We start from the raw sequence: 19,600 nt of genomic DNA on the forward strand, positions 1-19,600 counted from the left end.
CCCGACTTGATAAACACGACTAGACAAAAAGCAATGACATTCATACCTCCCTACACAGCCCCCCCGTGCTGCCTGTGCAACAGTAAATACACCCCAACTTTATCCACGTCTTTTAGTTTCGATTTGGTTCCAGGGCTGAGGAGGAGAAATTTTATCCCGCGTCGGCCAATTAAACAGCAACCTTTCATGTATTAGTTGCAATGTTTTACAGTGGAAAATACGGAAGTGGCAAAAATGTGTGTTTGGGAGCACGCAGACAGACTTTCAGTGTCAGTTAGCCACGAGCGAAACTGTTTATGGATATTGGGTTCCCACAGGGAGTGATTTGGTAGGAGAAACATGTGTCAGTGACTGCAAATGCAACTTATATGCATGTATTTAACTGCGGGATGTGTAAAAGTTGAGGGTGTGGAATAACATATCCAACCTGTGTCCACCTCCGCGTAGCGACTCAGTGACCTCTCTGAGGCACGGTGACCGCGCTCTTTCCTCCGGTGCCCGTGCCTTGAAGCCCGACCTTCCTCGGGTATGACGCGCTCCATGTTGTAGACATCTGGGCCTCCTTTGTCTCTGCTGCCACGCCCTGACCTGCTGTGACCTAACGATGAGGCCGAGCGCTTCATGGGGCTGTTGTCACTGATGGTCTATAGGAGAAACAAGAAGAGATGCGTGCTGGGAGATTCGTTTTGAATCTTGTGGTGTTTTCGAGTATGTTTGCATGTGTTTAATTTGATCTTTTTTTAAATGTAATACACAACCGCATCACAACTGCATCTTTCCACTTGAATTAGTATCAATATTCCAGTAAAGTGATCTCCACAACATTATAAAAAGCTTAAAGGGAAAGAAGGGGGCAAATATAAACAAAAAAAAAATACAAAGAAAATCAGAAATGGTGGTTAACAGCCATGCCGTCATGCTTCTGCAAGTTGGGAAAAAAAATCATTACTCCATCCTGGTTTCCCATAACACATTCCCGACTGTAGGAAATTTCAGTATTCCTGGTCTGTGCACCAAGCTTTGTTCTGGCCATGCAGGCGCGAAGAGACTTGACTGTGCCCAAGTTGTCTAAGTTGTTATATAAAGTACACTATGTGGACAAAAGTAATGGAAGATCTGGTGAAGACTATTGTACTCAACTAGGCATGGGACAATAACTGGTTTGATGGTTTACTGTGATATTAAAGATTCAGGGTTTCAATAACCGCTAATAGTGGATCGCCAGTAATGAGTGCTTTTCTTTTTTGCTTAATCTGATGATGTTTGAACAGAGTATGATTGGCTGCTTGCAGAGTTGACTCAACAAGCTCCTCTAAAATATCATTATTTTAGAGGATTTTTTTCAAAGCTTAGTGTGCCTCACAGTGGACATTTGTGGAAATGCAGTGCAGTTTGACAATAACAGGACAAATAACATGGTATCACTAGTGCTTGCAGAGTTGACTGAAAATAATTCGAGGACAATCGCTGTGTATTTTTTTTTTTTTACCTTCTTGGCATGCATGGAGGTCAGGGAGGAGGTGATTGTCTTAAAAATATCTTACCAGAGACAGGGGAACTGTGACTTGGTAAAAATTACCATACAATGGACCTTACTGGGGGTCATAGCGTAACAGAGGGGGGCTTTCTCAAACTTGTCACAAAATTGGAAGGGAAAAATTGTCTAAATCGATGACTCCATTGATGAAACGTTGTCCATATAGTGTACAGTAAATACTGCATGTTAAGCACCATATTTAAAATTCGAGGAGTAGCAGCACTAACACTCCCAACATTTCCCCTCATGTCATTCCTCTTACGTCTCTCCTCATCTCACACACAACATGCTTCCATCAACACACGCCCGCTTACAATCAATCCAAATTTTGCATGCGGGTAGGCAGGTATGAATGGACACATAAAACATTCATGACAAGCACATTGGCATGGAAGCATCGACAAGAGAAGACAAACAGCGGGAGGTCGAGACGGATACACCGAATCAGTTAGTAAGTGGCGCTGTTGGTAATGAGAGGCAACGTGCTACAAATCAACACCCAGCCAAGTTGCTCAAGAGCTTCGGATCACATGAGAAAGTCTCACTAGGTGAGCTCACGATGAAGATTCAATTCATTTGAATGTAGATGAACAACCGTAGCATCTGAGGAGGGGGCCACCTCAGTTCGCTCACAATGGTTCCAAACGGAACCGAAATTGCAATTCTTGCTGGGAACGAGTCAGAGTGACAAAAAGGAGATGACAAGAGCTGGGAGGGGGGGGGGGGGAACAAGACAGGGAAGACAGGGTACATACACTGAGGTGACTGCCACGGTGCTTCCCCTTCCTCCGCTTCTGTGTGAGTACAGAGAAAACACACAAAACACACACACACAGAGCCACAAATGAAGCAGAACCAGGACAACAGAGGAGCATGGGGACCAATAATAAAGATGAATAATTTCACAATGGAGTTGAAAAAACATACAGTAGAAAGGACGATAGAGTAGTTGGAGGTGCAGCTCAAAAAGACGCAGAAAGAAAGTCAAATTATACTCTAAAGCAGCAGTGAAGGAGGGAGGAGAAACACTTACCACACACAGCAGGTGAAAGACATCAAAACACTCATTTATAGACAGTCACAGAGGAAAAAAAGCCAAATTGTCGCCATGGTCACAAAAGCAATGATAACAAAATAAGTACTATACACACACACACGCACACACTTGCACAACTGTTTGATAGAAGCGGGGTGAACTCCATCATACACACACGCAGCGCATGCTACTTGGAGCCGAGAGAAACTCGTCAGAATTCATCAACGGTAAAATTAACCTTCATCAGGAAGGGCGAAAAATACAGCGAAGTTTAGTAGCGCCGTTTTAAAAATAAGAAAAAAGTCAAACGAAATCAAGGTCCCACTACGCAGATGTGCACATTGTGTCTCTCTCAGATGTTTTGTGCATTGACAACCAGAGCACTCACCAGTGTGAAACAGCACAAAATGGATGATGATTTTGAAGAAAAGAAGGACAATAACGTGCAAGAGAACATATGGGAGGAACATCAACGGGAAAAGAAAAGAATCAAAGGTCAGACTTTGCCTTTCTCTGGTTCTATGGAGGCAGTGAAAAAGTTTTATGTTCAAGACAGGGATTATTCATTTAACCCCGAAAATTGAGGCGAATAAATAATCCATGACTCACTTCTCTTGAGAGAAAAGGAGTAAGCCACAATTCAAAACAAATTTGGTTGTATTTTGGGGGGGTTATTTAATTTATATATGTATGGGCAAATCTTACTGGGTTATTCATTCAATCCCAGACATTGGGTCAAATGAATGACAGCAACAACAACAAAAACAAGGTTTGTTTTGTAGATTGCAAATTTTTGTTGAGTGAAAAGGAATAATCCACAAACCAAACCCATTTTGGGTTTAGTTTTTTACTACTTTTTTTTTGTTTTTAGCTACTTTTTTAGTCTTTAGAGGGGCTTGGGTGGGGGTTGTTAAATTTATTTATATATATACACACTCTAAAACCTTTTGGGTCAAAAGGGGACCGTCTTTGGGTTGTTTTCTTAAAAAAAATCCTTTTAGGTATGTTTGTTGATTCATTTGACTCAACCTTTCCTGTTACTTATTTAACCCAACTTTTTGTCTTATTTACTTAATCCAAAACAGTTGGCTTGAATGAATAACCTTCTAAAAAAAAAAAAAAAAAAAAAAAAAAAATTGGCAATTTTGTCTTTTTGGGGTATTTATTTAAAATTTGGCCTAACTTTTGGGGTTATCCTTTTAACCCAAAATGAATAAGCAACAAAACAAATAAACATTGTAATTGTTTCTGTTGAGTCAAAATGAGTCAAAAAGAGACTAGCACCAAGTTGTTCTTCTTTTGGCCTCAAAAATATGTTATGGATAATTCATTTTGACCCCGCATTTTGGACTAAATGAGAAATTGGACTCAACTCGAAATTTGTTTTTTTTCTTTATTTTGTTTTTGTTCTTCTGTCCTTTTATGACCCATTAGCTTTTATTTTTGACTCAATTAGCTTATTTTTGACCAAAATGTTTTGGTGTTTTGGCGTTTGCAGATGGCGTTGGGTCTTACTTAAAATGTTTTCAAAGGCCCGGTATCTGCCTTGAACCACATCAATGAATCGCCTCGGAAAGGCCCGTTTGATCAGACAAATGATGAGGAGACAAAATGAGGAGGGAAAGACAGTGAGAAGGGGCGGAGAGGTGAGAATGCTGCTCACTTGGTTGTCGCCTGGTAGGCGGGGCATGGAAGCGGCCCTGCCGTGGCCTTCCATTGGTGGAAAGTGCTCAGTATCCGAGTAACCATCCTGCCCCATCTCTCTCATCTCTACCGTCTGCAAACAGAGCAGGAGAGCAGGAGATGTTGTGATTGGCTGCTGAGACATCGGGGGAGGCACGGGTGGCGTTGGGGGGGGGTCGTCATCCGGAGAGGCAGAGAACCAAGGGTCTTACACAGGAATGTTGTCGATGAGCGGATCAGATGAGTACAATGATGAACGCTTCCATTTCCACTTTGTTTTTTTGTAATTCTAGTTTTGGAGCATATCTAATGGAGTCTCCATTAAAGCATTTGGCTCCAAAATGACCCGAATTGGGTCAAAAGGGACTGACCCAACTTTTTGGGTTATTCATTTAATCCCAATAAAATGGGTCAAATGAATAATCCTCGCCAAAAAATAAAGGTTGTTTCGTACAAAAGATGTTTGGTCTATTTTTTTTAACCCAACATTTTCAGCATAAATACTGTAATTTATTTGGTTATGGGTCATAAGAATAAATCACACAACTTAATTTTATTTTTCATGATTTAGGCAATTTTTAGGTTTTTTTGTGGATTATTTATGCAACCCAATTTTTTAGGTTCTCCATTTAACCCCAAATTTTGGTCCAATAAAAAATAACTAACCCAAAAGCTTATTTAATTGAGCCGAAAAAGTTATGTTGAATAAATAAACGAGCATGGTATGCACAAAACAACCTAGTTATTTTTTTTCTGATGGGTTATTCATTCAACCCAACATTTTGGGGGGTAATGACCCAATAAAGTGGGTAAAAAAACTTCTATACGTCTCAAAAAAGGGATTGTTTTACACAACATATATTTAATTTTTTTTGTGTGCGCAAACAACATTTTGGGTTATTTTGACGAAATAAGTTAGTAAATAAGTTTTGACAACCACAAAATTTGTGGTTCATTCGTTTGAGCCAAATATTTGGCGTTAAAGAGCCCAAAAATGTTATATCCTTTTTACTATTTACTTTTGACCCAAATACATTACTTCAATTTCGTTAGTTTTTGTGCATAACAACAACTATGTTTTTGGTTTATTTTATTGATTACTCAGTTAGTCTAACTTTTTGGGTTAGATAAATAACCCAAAAAGTTGGGTCAGTCCCTTTTTGACCTATTTTATGCTAAATATGTTTGCATTCACCATCATTAAATTAAATGTATTAAATTAAGGCAGCTATGACAAGCTTACATTGAATGATGGCCAAGTGAAATGCAAGGCATTCCTAACGTTTGTTCATTGTAAAAAATATATTTTATTTTGTTAAATATATTTTAATGACCTCACTGATGTGTGTATTCTATCCCAAAATGAATTCGAAAAGCCTTGTAAGAAGGAAGTTGCACTGAAACAAATAAACGGAAAAGCCAACATCACAAGTGTCAAACTCAAGGCCCGCGGGCTAAATCTAGCCCGCCACATCATTTTATGCAGCCTGCAAAATGAAATGCATGTGCATTGACTTCCTGTTTCACACAGAACCACTTTCTACACTTTTAAAAGAAATATAAAAATACTTGAACAGTCTGATCAATTTGCTGCATTTAAGTACCATCGCATGAGCCGATCAATACATTTATTTGGGTTCACAGATATAATGCGGACTGATCTGGGTTTTGTACGTAAGGTGTTCCAAAGTGGAACAATGATTTCTCAGGTTCTCATGATTGATGGTGAAAATGATGGAACAGTTCTTTGGATTTTTTGATAGTGGTGGCAAAACAATGGTGACTGACTGGACACAAGAGCGTCATCACATGAACTGACATTTTATGTACGTGCAAATCGTACGTGCGTGTAATCCTGCCTGCATTGGCGGGCGTGTGCGAGCTTTGTACCTGGGAGGTGGTCATGCTTCCCAGGCCATCTTCCGGGCTCCAGTTTCCGACCTTTTGGGACATCTCCTGAGCACGCGCCGTGACCCACGAGTGGCTCTCCGGGACCCCCCCTTCCACCGGGCTGTCACACAAAATACACACCGTTATTTCAACGCAAACACACCCACGATCATTCGCACGATATCAGAACGCGAACTCACAGGGTGCTCATCGTCTCTGCCGTCTCAGGTGGGGGGAGAGCATTGTTGAGGCCCGGACCCCCGTCCTGGGTGGGGGAAGGCGGTTCCACGCGCTGAAACAGTAATGGCGTTCGATTCTGTGTAAGATATACGACATGGCCATCGCCGGCTATCAGGCAGACCGACAGGGAAATGGGGCATGGAGAGGAGCAAAGCAGGAACCGGAGGGGACGGGGGACGCTGGCAACCGACCATGCCTATGTGGACAAAATGTCTCCAGCCTTTACTGGGTTCATAACACAAGGTAACTTGACAGTCGTTATAGCGCAGTAGCACGAACAGCGGGCAGTCTACATCTGCTCGTGTTCAGGTGATGCATTACACGCCAAGGCAGAGCTGTGGGAACAAATCAGAACAATAAGGGAAGGCGGAATAGGAGGAATTGATGGTGGCCATGGAGCTAGAAAAAATGCAAGGCTGAAGGGATTTCTCTTTGTTTCAAGCATTTTAAGGATGGAAATACGTGACATGAAAAGGGACATTAAAAGCATTCACCATGTAAGGCAGGCCTTTAATATAAAAATCATAAATGTGAGAGCTAGAATATTTCATAGGGAGGGTGGAGGTACAGTATGCTGAGTATTTATGGTATGCATAGTAGTGTAGGAAGAACGATTAAGAAATAAATTGATTAAAAGTGCTTGTTTTGAAGATGTTATTTTACGCCTTTGACCAGTGGTTCTCATCCCCTTTACAACGATGTCCCCCCTGCGCAATACTTTTTAAGTCAGCGTGCATGCATTTTAGGGTGGAAAAAAACGACGTTGTAACAGTATTCGTGAAGTCAATGATTTTCTTTTTTTAACTTTTCATCTGCATTTGTAGTAGCATCTTTTTTTATTCAGCAAATCAAGAAGACAGCTCTTATAACATCATAACTTTGATTTCTGGCTTGTCTGCTGAAAAATTGCTAAAGCAATGTGTATCCGTATAAAACTTCAAAATAAAGCATACAACCTTTAGCAAAGGAGACACAATTTTGCAAAAAAAGTTGCTGCATGTTTTGATTAATATTGTCTTGGTGTGATAAAAATGTAGTGTTCCTATCAGGGCATTAAAAAAAAAAAAAAACATTTGTTTTTCGAATACCTGCAAAAAAAAGATCTCATGTACTTCCAGGGGTCCTCGCACTCCTATTTAAGAACCACTGCCTTAGGCCGAAGTTAAAAAAAAAAAAACCCAAAACATTGTCTCTTGGGTTCCAGGGAAGTTGGAAACCATAGAGACACAGAGAACCTTACGCTCCAAAGACATTAAGGTGAAAAATAACCCAATTTTGGGTCAAAAAACAACCAGCCCAATATTTGAAAATAGAGAGGACGTTCCAAATACTGCTGTGATAAATTTGAATTTCTAGTGTAAACTTCCCTGCTTCATATTTGGTCAGCTACTGGCTCCACTCCGAGTCGACGTCAGAAGAGTGCCCGTGGCATGTGCAGTTACAGTCAACTCATCTGTTTAGCATGCAGGAAACCTTTGCAGCGTGTTTTTTCGCAGTTTAGATTTGTTTTTTTTTAAATGACAAAAACCGAAATGAAACCTGAAGCGAAAAGTATCAAGAAAAACACTGTATACTATAAGAACGTGGGACAGTCTCTTGAGGGAGGAACATCTTTTAAGCAGCAGATGGCAGCACTGTTACTTCTACAACAGGGGGATGCTTTGAAAAGTTGACTAAAATTAAGTCCAGACATTGAAACATTGACTCTCTTCTCATCTCTTTGGCTCAAAAACGACCACATTGAATTTAAAATAAAACATAGCGTGCTTCTGGCATTAAATTGAGGTGATTTCCATCCAAATTACTTCAACAGTTTGTATATACTGTAAATGATGTCACAAGAAGACCTTATCATTTCATGTATGATTTCAATTCCACGTCAGAACATACTGTAGACCCAGCCTGGGTGTGTGTGAACATGAAGGCGATGCCGGCCAAGTCGGGCCCTCGCACGGGCATGCGTTACCTGCTCGTCCCGGAGCGCCTGCGAGCGCTTGGTCTTGCTCTGCCGGTAGTACTCCATGATCATCATGGCAGCATAGATTTTGCCAACTGTCAGGTCTGTCGCTGCTGAGAGAATGACAAGTTACCCTGCAAGATTAGACCCTTTGGTATGGACCCTGAGCGCCAGAAATGGTAGAGAAGAGTGAGGCATGCACACCAACGTCACATTAACACCAACACGGACATTGAGCAAAATGTCTTTTCACAGGCAGATCTTTTTTAGTTTTTTTTTTTTTTTTTTTAACAGCAGTAGCAGCATCACAGCTTAGTGATGCGCTATAGAAAGTAGGAAAAAGAAGCACTTCAGAAAATTGTGACTTGGCTACATGTGGTTTTTTTTTTTCATGGTTTTTGAACTACAGTGGTGCCTTGAGATAAGTGATTCATTCATCGATACCACACTTTCAAATTTCCCCGTTAAAATGAATGGAAATGCCATGAATCCCATCTGGCCCCCCCCAAAAAAAACCAAAAAAAAAAAAAACCAAAACAACATAATAACAATTTTTGTAATGTGTAAAGAAGAATAGCACTCTATATTATTGCACTTTATAAAAACAAAGTCATCATTGTAATAATATACTAAATGAACAAGATGAAACAATTTATGGACAAATTGCATGTGAATGCTGAAAGATGAATGAAAAATGATGGAAGCATGCGGAAGAAATTAAGTAGTTGAAGGACAAAAAAAAACTGTGAAATAAGAAAAAGGATATTGGTGGAAAATGTGCAAATCATTGATGAAAAATTTGATCACAAGAGTCACGAATTGGTACAAATTTAACAAGTTCCATTGGGAATAATGGGGATTTTTGAGACAAAAAAAATGCTATAAAGTGGGAAAACTGAAAAAGTTAGGAATAAAAAAAAGTCCAGGAAAGGTAAATTTTACAGAACATGTTGAAGCTATAATAATAATAATAGTAGAAATGAAGGTGGAGTAGCATCAGCATTCACACATTTAAATTGGAATCACGCACCACCGAAAATTGATTGGTGCTTCCTCTGTTGTACAACTGAGGGTAGTCTAATACAATCAACACAAATCATTTTTTGCAGAGCATAAAAAATATATGCTTGTGGCAAGGCGTATTGTTACATTGTCTGTCTACAACAGTTGCTCCACCGTTAGTGTTTCAATGTATTTTTTTATGAGCGTATGAGTTAACCTGCAATTGATGTTTTTCATTATGCATTAGCATTAAGATAGACACTCAAGTGAAGTTACATGCTTGTATCTCAAGGCATCGCTGTACATCCATAAACAGGCATGCATTAAACAAACCAGAGGATTTTACGACTTTAGCGTCACGCTATTATCGTTTCAAAATGAAAACCGTATTGTTCAGTATTGAATGTACAGTATGCACAACTCAGACTGGCCCCTGTAGTGAAAAGACATCTATAGAGATTTGCTCTATAGAAAGGCACCCTCTGATTTTAGGCTCTGCTGTTGGGAGCCTGCTTGGTGTGCGCACTTTGTGACACTGTTCCGTGCCAGCTGTATCAGAGGGTGCGGCAGTGAAGAGAGACTGGCAGAGAGAAGCGATCCTCAGGTGGCGTGGAAGAGAAACACCGTTGAAGTGGTAGGAGACGCGCGGCGGCTGCAGCCGGGCCACGTGGCACGCCCTTCTACACTGTAACTTACACTTGTGCGGAGTAACCAGCAAGTCCAGATGCTTCTGGGAGAGATTGGGCCAGATTGCCATCATCTCTTTCCTCAGCTCTGCGTCCATCTGGTGCTTGTCAATACCACCTGGCACAAACATGCACGCACAGCAAATACAGAAATGCAGTCATGTTTGAACACGTGTGCGCATTATTATGCATTTGTGTACAAATGAGAAAACACACAAACAGAAATCTAGTGAAGGTCTTTGTAATGACTGTATATATTTATAGAAGATATTATATATAATTATATAAATATCATTATATATCAATAATCGCACTTGGACAAAATTATGTTTGAGATTTGAGTTTCTTCACAGTAAACATTGCATTATTTTGATATTTCTTTACAATGTGTATAATCTTTTATGACATTCATCATGCAGCTGAATATTTTCAAAAGTTTGAAGATCATGAACGCTTAACGTTTAAGTCCGTTTGAATTTGAGTTTCGACACTTTTGATGGATAGCTGCAGGCTATGCACCATGAAAGTTGTTTAACCGAAGAATTAGGTTCATAATAGACTCTTCCATATTACCCCTAAATAGTAACTACCAGTTTAATTCTACTATTTCAGGTGAGAGAGTTTGTTCAACAAAAAATTTAATTTTTATGTCACTATTTCAACCGCTTGTACCTTGGTTAGCAATAAAGGGCTACAGTAAAAGTTGCTTGGTGCAATTGTGCTAATTTGCCACTTAAAGGATTCACTTCCAACAATACGAAGCAGAAGCAACAAAAAATTGCCAGGGTTTACCAGTGGCTTAGGCACTGTCAAGGATAAATTTGTAAAAAGAGAGAAAATTAATTGGAAAATGAAGCAAACTATTGCTAAACTGTGTAATAGTGACTTCTTTAGAAATGTTACATGCCTTTATTTTGGTAAGATTTATTCAGTTGGGTATTTTCATTTGTGGCAGAATTTGGGGCAGACGAGGCAGAAAAAAACTAGCAATGTTACACGATGTATCTTTTGGGGTGGCTAAATGAAAAAAAATCAATAAGAAAAAAAAATCAATAAGAAAAGTATTTTGAATCAGTTTTAAGTCATTTTATTTTCAGGCAACTAAAAATGTTTTGCGCTAGTTAAGGACTACTTGGCAAAACAAAAAATCTTTCACATGGTGTACATCATCGCAAGAAAGTGTGCATGCAGTGTGTGCGCGCACCTTCAGAAATCTTGGCTATCTTGATATCCAGCGCCGTGCGAATCAAAGCCATGAGGGTGGAGTTAAAATGGACCGTATTGTCGTCAGCCACGGGCAGATCCATGCGGAGCAGTCTCTGTTGGGGAGGGTCAATCAGGTTGAGGAACAAAGATGGTGGAAATTTGTGTGGAACCTCCAAGTGACTGGGGGAGGGAGGGGGGGGGGGGGGGGGTAAAAGGTAGTGTAAAGGAGCTGTGCATAGCATTTGTAGTGAGTATGACCCAAATATGGGAAAGTGCAAATGAAATTGATTCAATGTGAAGGCTGCGTTAGATCTTGGAGGCAAAAATTGAAGAAGAGTACATTTCCGCTACCAACAGCTCCTCATGTGGGGATTGGAGGTTCACAACAAGAGACCTATTCTGAACCAATAAACCAAAACCAAGTGTGAGACATCTTGAGGGAAGGGGAAAACACTTTTGGTTTTTGCTTATTGGTTCTTTCCTTTACAGGCCTTGTTGGCTTGAAAGCATATCAGACGGAAAGACACACACCAACTCGCACGACAATCACGTGTGCTCGGGAACAGAAAAACGGCGAGCGCCCTGGCATGCAGCAATCCATGCACCAACCCTCTCCTTGGTCTAGCACTTTTTTTTTTTTCAAATGTCAACCCTCCCACTAAGACAAGTCACCCACCCCCATGCAAGCATGCAATGCACACACAATATGCCTCACGGGACAAGCAGCTGCGCAGCCGTACACAAAAAAAGCATCCCATGTGGGCTAGCATTAAAATGACTGTGCATTGTTTTCATATCGAAGAGAATTGGAAGATGTGTCAAGCCTGTCGCTATGTTGGGATGATAGAGCTCTTTTGGTCAAACTTTGGCGTCCTATGTGTGGATAAATGAAGACAGACTTTGAGGGTTAATAGGTGAGAGAGAGCAGCATTCTGCGGAAATGATGAGGGGGGAGGGGGGGGTGAACAAGAATACTGTCGAAAAGCAAAAATGTTTCATGTGTCTTAAATGTCATACGGGAAAAATCATATGTCAAAAGGGGGCTAGACTGAATGAAAAAAAAAGACAGATAAAGGAATTTGAAGTCACGTTAGTAGATAAAGTGAGTCGAAATGATCAGCAAAAGCAGAAGAAACACCACTGTCCAAAAGCGGTCCTGCCTGAAGACCCTGCTGTCTCCTGCCAAGACTAATAAATTCAACTGCGCTATACTGTATAGGTCATTGTTCCGGGAAGAAGCGGACTAGGTGAAAGGTTACGAGGGTTTCCATTTGGCTCAAGCTTTGGTTATAAAATGAGAATAAAAATCACTTGCTGTGCATGCAAGACTTAGGAACATTATCGAGCAGGGAAAGTTTTGGGTCTAAGGTGTAATTCAGGGAGGAGGCTTTCATTGGATAATCTGCCAGGCGGAATCGAAACAAAAGGGGACTAACAAGAAAAGTGATTGCATGAACCTGGTACAAATAGCGCCGCGGATTGATCACTTTTAACGAATCGGATCAAATCCAAAATTCCAAGATCTCCATTGTTTAGAGTTTATGTGCTTTATAATTGTCATATTTGAATGACTTTTTGACAACATTGGAGGAGAGTTTTAAGAACATTTTGACCACACTCTAAAAACAGGTGGGTCGATAATAACCCAATTACGGGTCAAAAAGCAACCCATAGCGGACTGATTTCCATTTGGGTCAATTTGACCTGAATTTTTTGTACTAAAGGAAACGTTGCATGGTTAATGTCTTTTTTTTTGCATACTTTTTCTATATTCTCCTTAGGCCCAGTCGATTTATGTGTGCACACTGTTGTGTACATTTCGTCTCAGCAAGACAGCAGTCATAACTTATAACTCATTCCATCCCAAAGATGTAATTATACAGCTTAAGAGTCCAGACATCCATTCCCATATACTTATTTTGAGTTTTTTTTTTTTTTTTTTTTTTTAATATTAAGGTAGAGTCTGAAAATAGCAGACATATTGAATCCCAAAGACGTACTTATGCATCTTTACAGAGTTCAGCCACCAAGCCCATTTACCTATTTTCACTTCAATATTATTAACTTGAAATGTTTGGGTAAAAGTGTCATGGATATTCACTTCCAAAGACATAATTATACATATACATATACAATATGTTGGGTCAAAATAAAAACATGAATTGGGTTGCACTGTACGATTCATTAAACCCCCAATTGACTTAACTATTTTTAGAGTGTGATTATTTCATTATTGATTTGAATGCCAACGACAGTGATTTAGATTTGCAATTTAAATATCTAAGTCACCAATGCAAAATTAATTCAAATGATGCTTTTCAGCCCAGGTGCGTTGGATGATAGCGTTTGGTAGGGCAGTGTATGCTGGTAATGAAGTCATCCCCTTTTTCTATCGGACAACGTTGGAGTTGATCAGCGATCATTAGAATGTGTTAACGACCAGGTCACCTTTGGGGTCTTGTATATTTCTAGCCTGACATCAAATGTGTCCGCGCGTATCGATCGGAGTGGCGCGTTGATGGAAATGGCAGTCGTGCCGATGGGCCATGCAGCAGGCAGGTGAGGTTGGAGAGCTGGGAGGGGTTATGCAGAGATGTGGAGGAGCAAGGAGGAGGAGGGGAGGGGGGCTGGAAACAGAATAGAACTGCATTGACGACAGAACCAAAGGACAAAGAGAAGATTGGATTGCAGATAGAAAAAAAAAAAAAAGAGGCAGCTTGGGGGCTCGGCGCTGCTACATGAAGGGTGACAGAAAAAAGAACTGCTTCTGTATGGCAACCAAAGGCTCTCGGAGGAAAACACATCACTGACACAAGCCCTTCTGCTCTCTCTACCATAGCAAAGAACACATACTGTCTCAGTGCGGGTGCGTGTGACCTTTTTTTTGCATTTGCGTGTATGGAAGAATGCTTTTACCCCATCCACAAGAAGGAGCGAATCAGAGGACGGAAGTCTGGCGGACTTTCCAAGCACTGCTGCACATGCATATTTTTTTCTGATGTAATGTATGTGGGACGTGTGTGATAACTGCAAATTGTGTAGGGCGCGCCGGCTAAGGTGCATGGTGCAAACGAGCTGAGAAGGTCCCTCCTTTTGTTCCTTCTTGTGGATAAGCATCCCTTGCCTCACCCTGTTTGTCTTCCTACCTCCGCTCCAAATTCCCACACTGCCACACAAACCACCACAACAATGACCAGCCCGCCCCCACTTTCCACAAAACAGAAAAAAATATAACCAAACAAACAACACCAGTAATTATTACACCATGTTGACATCTTACTAAGACCTTCTAAAAAGAAAAACCCCGCCCTTGCCCCACGCCCTTTCATCCCCCAATAGAGACTGAGGGCGGGGTCCTCTCTAACCTTGTAGGCCACCCGTGCAGGACACCTCTTCCCGAGGCCTAGTGGAGGACACATGTGCCTCAGCATGTCATACATTTGCCTGCAACTGATCCTGCCACTGCACCATCAGCCAGTGCCACCAACCCGTTAACCGACAGAGAGAAGAGATGGAGGAAAGCAAAGAGGAAGAGGGGTGGGCGTTAAGAAATGTGGGTAAAGTTAGCCATGGTGTGGAAGAGAGAGAGCGTGAGACAAATACCAAAAGAAAACAAAAGAAAGACAAGGTTATTGGGCTGATTTGAAGACATTTTGGCCTTTATGAGGCTTCTCTTTCAGCTATACAAGTCACTGACAGGTTAGTGAGAATGCCAATAAAAGATCATCTCATGTTGGATTAAAAGACATGTGTGGATTCTCGTGAGCGGTTAGCAGGATTTGGTCCTTCCAGCTGTCGCTAAAAAACACGTTGTTTCACTTCCATGAGCTTTCTCTAACGCCTGAGCGATTTGTATCTGAAGGCTACGGAGATGTGAGGACATTTTCCAATTGGAAACAGATTTTTCTTCCAATTTCGTCGTATACCAGCTATGCAATGACAATGTAAGTGACTTTAAAAAAAATCGATATGCGTTGTGCACTTTAAGAACGGTTGGGTTAAAAATACCCCAATTATGGGTTAAAAAAAAAAAAAAACGACCCATAGTTTGGTTCAATGTGACCCAACTTTCTGGATTGTTTGGTACAAAATAATCCCCAAAATGATTTGTTAAAAAAACAAAACTCAAAAATTGGGGTTTTGTCAGAGACAACCCAGAAATAATGAGTCGTACTTTATTGTCCCATAATTGGGATATTTGTTTGTATTTATTTGAATGGTTTTCACAGTGTAAGAGAATGTGGTAGAGTCATAGAAAATGGCGTGCCTTATATTGGACAACAACTCCTTAACAATTGGGTCGAAAATAATCAAAATTGGGTCCAAAAGGAACCCACTCAAACATTTTGGGTTATATATTTAATCCCAAATGTAAGGTCATCTGAGCAAAACAAACAAAAAATATATATTTGGGGGGGATTGTTTTGTTAAAAACAACCCACATTTTTACTTTAGCTCAATCTCTCATTCAGCCCAAAAAGTTGGGACAAAGTGGGGAACCCATAAAATAACCCCAAATATGTTTATTATGCACAGGTATACAAAAAAAATTGTCCAACTCTATAAACAACTGAAAAAAATGATCTGTTTTGTGCATTACTCATTTCTATTGTGTCAAAAGGATTAATCCACAAACCAACCCCAAAATTGCAGTGATATTTGTATTATTCATATAACCCAAATTTGGGTGTTAAATATATAACCCAAAAAGCAATTTTGTCAAAACAACCCAATTTTGTGTTCATCCCAATTCCTTATTTATCCCCAAAGGTCGAGTCAATGTGAATAACCCGTAACCAACTGTGTTATTCATTTTAACCCAATATACTGGGCTAAATAAATAACCCAATAAGTTGAGTCACTTTCTTCTCGCCTGAATTTATTTAATTTTTTTTACCCTTCCACAAACTAACAAACAAAATCGGGTTGATTTGAGGGTTACTTCAATGAGTAGTCCAAATAACAACTCAAAAATGGTTCGACACGTAAAACAATATGCTCATTAATATTCACTTGAAGATATTTTTGGGGATTAAATGTCTCTTTTTGACCCAACTGTTTCCAGAGTGGAAGTCGAGTGTCACAACCTTGTCCAATTTGTTCTGACACTCATCATTTACTCAGGCGTGGCCAATCTCTGCTAATGGCATTGTTACAGAGCTACTAGATGTAACTTTGTAATTCTTGTGAGAGCACTTTGCTGAGCATGTGTGTGCGCGCGTGTGTGCAGGGCAAGAGCTGGACAGCAGGCACTAAGCCACTCCTGCTCACACGGGAAGGGAGGGGAGGAGGAGGGAGGGGTGTCAATGCAGTTTCTGTCTTTCCCCAAACCCCCCCAAAACCAAGAACAATGCAACACTACAGTAGACCACCGTAGTTTGCGACATTACAGCCACAACCAAAAAAAAACAAAACAAACAAAAATAAAACCTTAGGAATAAAAAAATTATTAATTTTATACTTCAAATGACAAAGCAACCTCCATTTTTTTAAAAAAAAGATTAGACTTTGAGAATTTCACATGCATCTCTAGGTGTCTGCATTGTCCCGCACATTCTCTGGGCATTTCAGAATGCAAGTTGATAATGGTAGAGAAGTCGATATATCAAAACTGAAATGAAAAGGAAGGACCCTCCCAAAATCAAAACAATAAAGCGGCATTCACTCCATTCCTGGATGCTGTGTCTAGCAAGTGTGCTTGAGAAGTTTTGTTTGAATGGGAGTCAAACCTTGCAGGCCACCCTATGGGGGCATTTCTTGCCTAAGCCCAGAGGCGGGTCGATAACTCGCAATAAACTGTACATGTCCTTATAATGAATGCGCCCGCTGCAAAAAGAATACAGGGGAGTTAGGAGACGCTCACACACAGGAAAACACACAAACACTTATAAGAAGAGAAAACATTGGGAGGAAGAGCACAAGATTCACAGTATTTGAAACATACTTTGTAATATGTTGACTGTAAGAAAAATACTGTGTTAAATTGTATCAACTGCGCAAGAATGCACTTGGTAATACTTTGACACCAAACAGATAAAAACGCCACACAGTACTGCATGCTTCACGTCGGTAAATGTGGTCCTTAGCACTGCCAAAATACTACATTTGTTTAAAAATACTGTTATTACAAATTGAATCCACAGGCGCTTTAATTAAGCTATCGCTAAGCGACTACGATAGCACACGTGGCAAATCGCTTAATAGCTGCCTGCGGTGTGCCTGACGCCTTTTAAATATGGGTTCAACCTTTAACCATGTTAGTGTGTTGCCTCCGCTTTCTGTGTCCATCTGGTGGTGAGCCTGTTAGGCGTTGCGCAATGCTATCAATGCAGTAATTCATTTAGATGCCCTAATATGAATGTAGATTCATCTAAATTTGATGAAATCTGCTGCTTGATCCAGTGCAGGCATTAGGGCAGGCTGGGATGTGCAATGACTGAATAAGTCGTTTTTTTTTTCCCCTCTCCACACTATCAATTTTGTATTTAATCCAGATCTTGTTTTATAGCTCTTCTGTCTGTTTGTCGCAATCCCATACGGGATTTAAGATAGGTCATTGAAGTGTTATTGAAGGTAAAATATCCTTAAAGCCCCCGTAAAGTGAAAAAAATGTCTTCAAATTTTGACACGCCGCAGAGAAGCTTGTTGTTAACAACCCTAAAACATTTTGAGGACACAAAAGGCTACGTACACAACATGCCACTTCAAACTAATCAAAATTCAAGCTATTGTATCCACTCTCAAAGGCTACAAGTGTGCACCAAAAAAAAAAAAAATCCTCCTCTGAGCACACATTACATTTAAGGTAGACTCCCTCGGCTTATTGATCTAATATTTGTCTAATATAAAGACAAACAATTTGTAAGTAGTCACTACAACACAATTCAGCAATAAATCGCTTGATGTTGTAATCCATCTGCTCTTAATTTGAAAAGAAAAGCGCACTGTTCCTGTCACAGTAATTAGCATTCAAATTGTCGTAGGCAATGCAAGTAAACTAATCGATCAACTATCCAGATAACCTCTGATGATGCTGATAACTTCTTATAAGTGTGTAAAAGCCGACTTGCTGAAATCCAAAGTATTTTAAGCAGCACCATTTTTTGCATTGCTCCAGCCCCCCCCAAAAAATTCTGAAATCTGAAATGAAACGGTTAAAAACACTAATCCGAGATTCTCAATCGAGTACTATTATCATCAATATTTATTTAATTATCTTCAAATATATGTAACATAAGAAGAAACAAATCTCTAAATTCACTTTACAGGTTCTTTAAGCGGTCGGCACCCAGCTGTATTTAATGACCGTGACTTGCTGTGCTAGTATGTGCAGTCTACAGGACAACATGAGTAACAAGCACACAAATATTGGAATACAGAAGCCATGAAACTTTGCGTGTCTACAGTAGATGCTCACACTGTAGACTAGGATGGAAAAAGTCCTTGTAAAAAATGTGGACTTTGCCACAGTAAGTTTTTGGCTGTATTCGGATACCAGAGGAGAAGATTTGGGATTGGATTTGAGGGCTTTTTAAGGACAACTTGCAGATGAGGAGAGGAGGGGCACGAGTAGGAAGGAGTGGTTGCTGGAGTGAGATAACCAGATGTCCATTGTAGTTATTCTCACATCCGTCACAACTCATTTGGCAGAAAAATAGAAAAGCAGGTCTGCAATTGTTGGTTAAACACAATCATTTGGCTGATGATCTTTGAAGTGAAACTACCTCAGGTATTTCATACTGACTCTGTAATTCAAAATCAACATTAATGTTATGGTCAACAACTGTGCAGTAGGGCTGGGCAAACATTTTTCAATTTGATTTGAAAAATGAGCTAAATGGTGAAATTGAGATTTAACAAAAGTGGCAGAATGCTGTGGTTTACAGGACATATTTGCAATAGGTGCTATTGACTAAATTGTGGTTTTTAGAGTGATAGCCCACTTATTTTTTTAGTAAATTTTACTTCAGTAAAAAGTTATGTTCATAAATAAATGAACAATCAATAAATGGCCTTTTCAGGTACAATAAGATGTTTAAAACCCATTTTTTTCACTTATTCTCGACATCTCAAATGCAGAAGGCTCAGGAAATGGCCGATCGTATTTCAACCAATGAATATCACATGACCACCAGGTGTCATTTTCAGTTGATAGAAAGATTTGTTTTTGAATATATTAATTGTACATGAAAAATAGCTATCAAACTAAGTTTGGACAAACTAATTACTTTTTACAGCTAGAAATGGCAAAATATCCTATTGGAGTATTGCAGAAGCTACAAATGTTCATTTTATATTAAAACAAATTTTTAATCAATGTTTGTTTCGTTTGAATATTTTAAACGGGATTTTTATTTAATACC

At 39.9% G+C, this 19,600-nt stretch overlaps 1 protein-coding gene across 5 annotated transcripts in view; it reads right to left on the reverse strand.

Moving 5' to 3' along the window:
- The window catches only part of cacna1aa (calcium voltage-gated channel subunit alpha1 Aa), a 72,320-nt gene that overhangs the window by 6,526 nt on the left and 46,194 nt on the right, over positions 1–19,600 (reverse strand). The window contains exons 38-45 of one of the 5 annotated variants that reach the window (XM_088436955.1): positions 14,603–14,699; positions 11,236–11,350; positions 10,042–10,149; positions 8,353–8,453; positions 6,347–6,462; positions 6,147–6,267; positions 4,237–4,350; positions 428–644 (exon numbers count right to left, since the gene is read on the reverse strand). In XM_088436955.1, the coding sequence (XP_088293081.1) occupies positions 428–644; positions 4,237–4,350; positions 6,147–6,267; positions 6,347–6,462; positions 8,353–8,453; positions 10,042–10,149; positions 11,236–11,350; positions 14,603–14,699 (989 nt within the window). Of the gene's footprint in view, positions 1–427; positions 645–4,236; positions 4,351–6,146; positions 6,268–6,346; positions 6,463–8,352; positions 8,457–10,041; positions 10,150–11,235; positions 11,351–14,602; positions 14,700–16,966; positions 17,064–19,600 lie in introns of all 5 variants that reach the window. The other 4 variants (XM_088436954.1, XM_088436952.1, XM_088436951.1 and 1 more) reach the window with 4 other exon arrangements.

This window comes from Hippichthys cyanospilos, chromosome 16 (genome assembly GCF_059441005.1).
Source record: "Hippichthys cyanospilos isolate Australia breed blue-spotted pipefish chromosome 16, RoL_Hcya_1.0, whole genome shotgun sequence".
Taxonomy (NCBI): domain Eukaryota; kingdom Metazoa; phylum Chordata; class Actinopteri; order Syngnathiformes; family Syngnathidae; genus Hippichthys; species Hippichthys cyanospilos.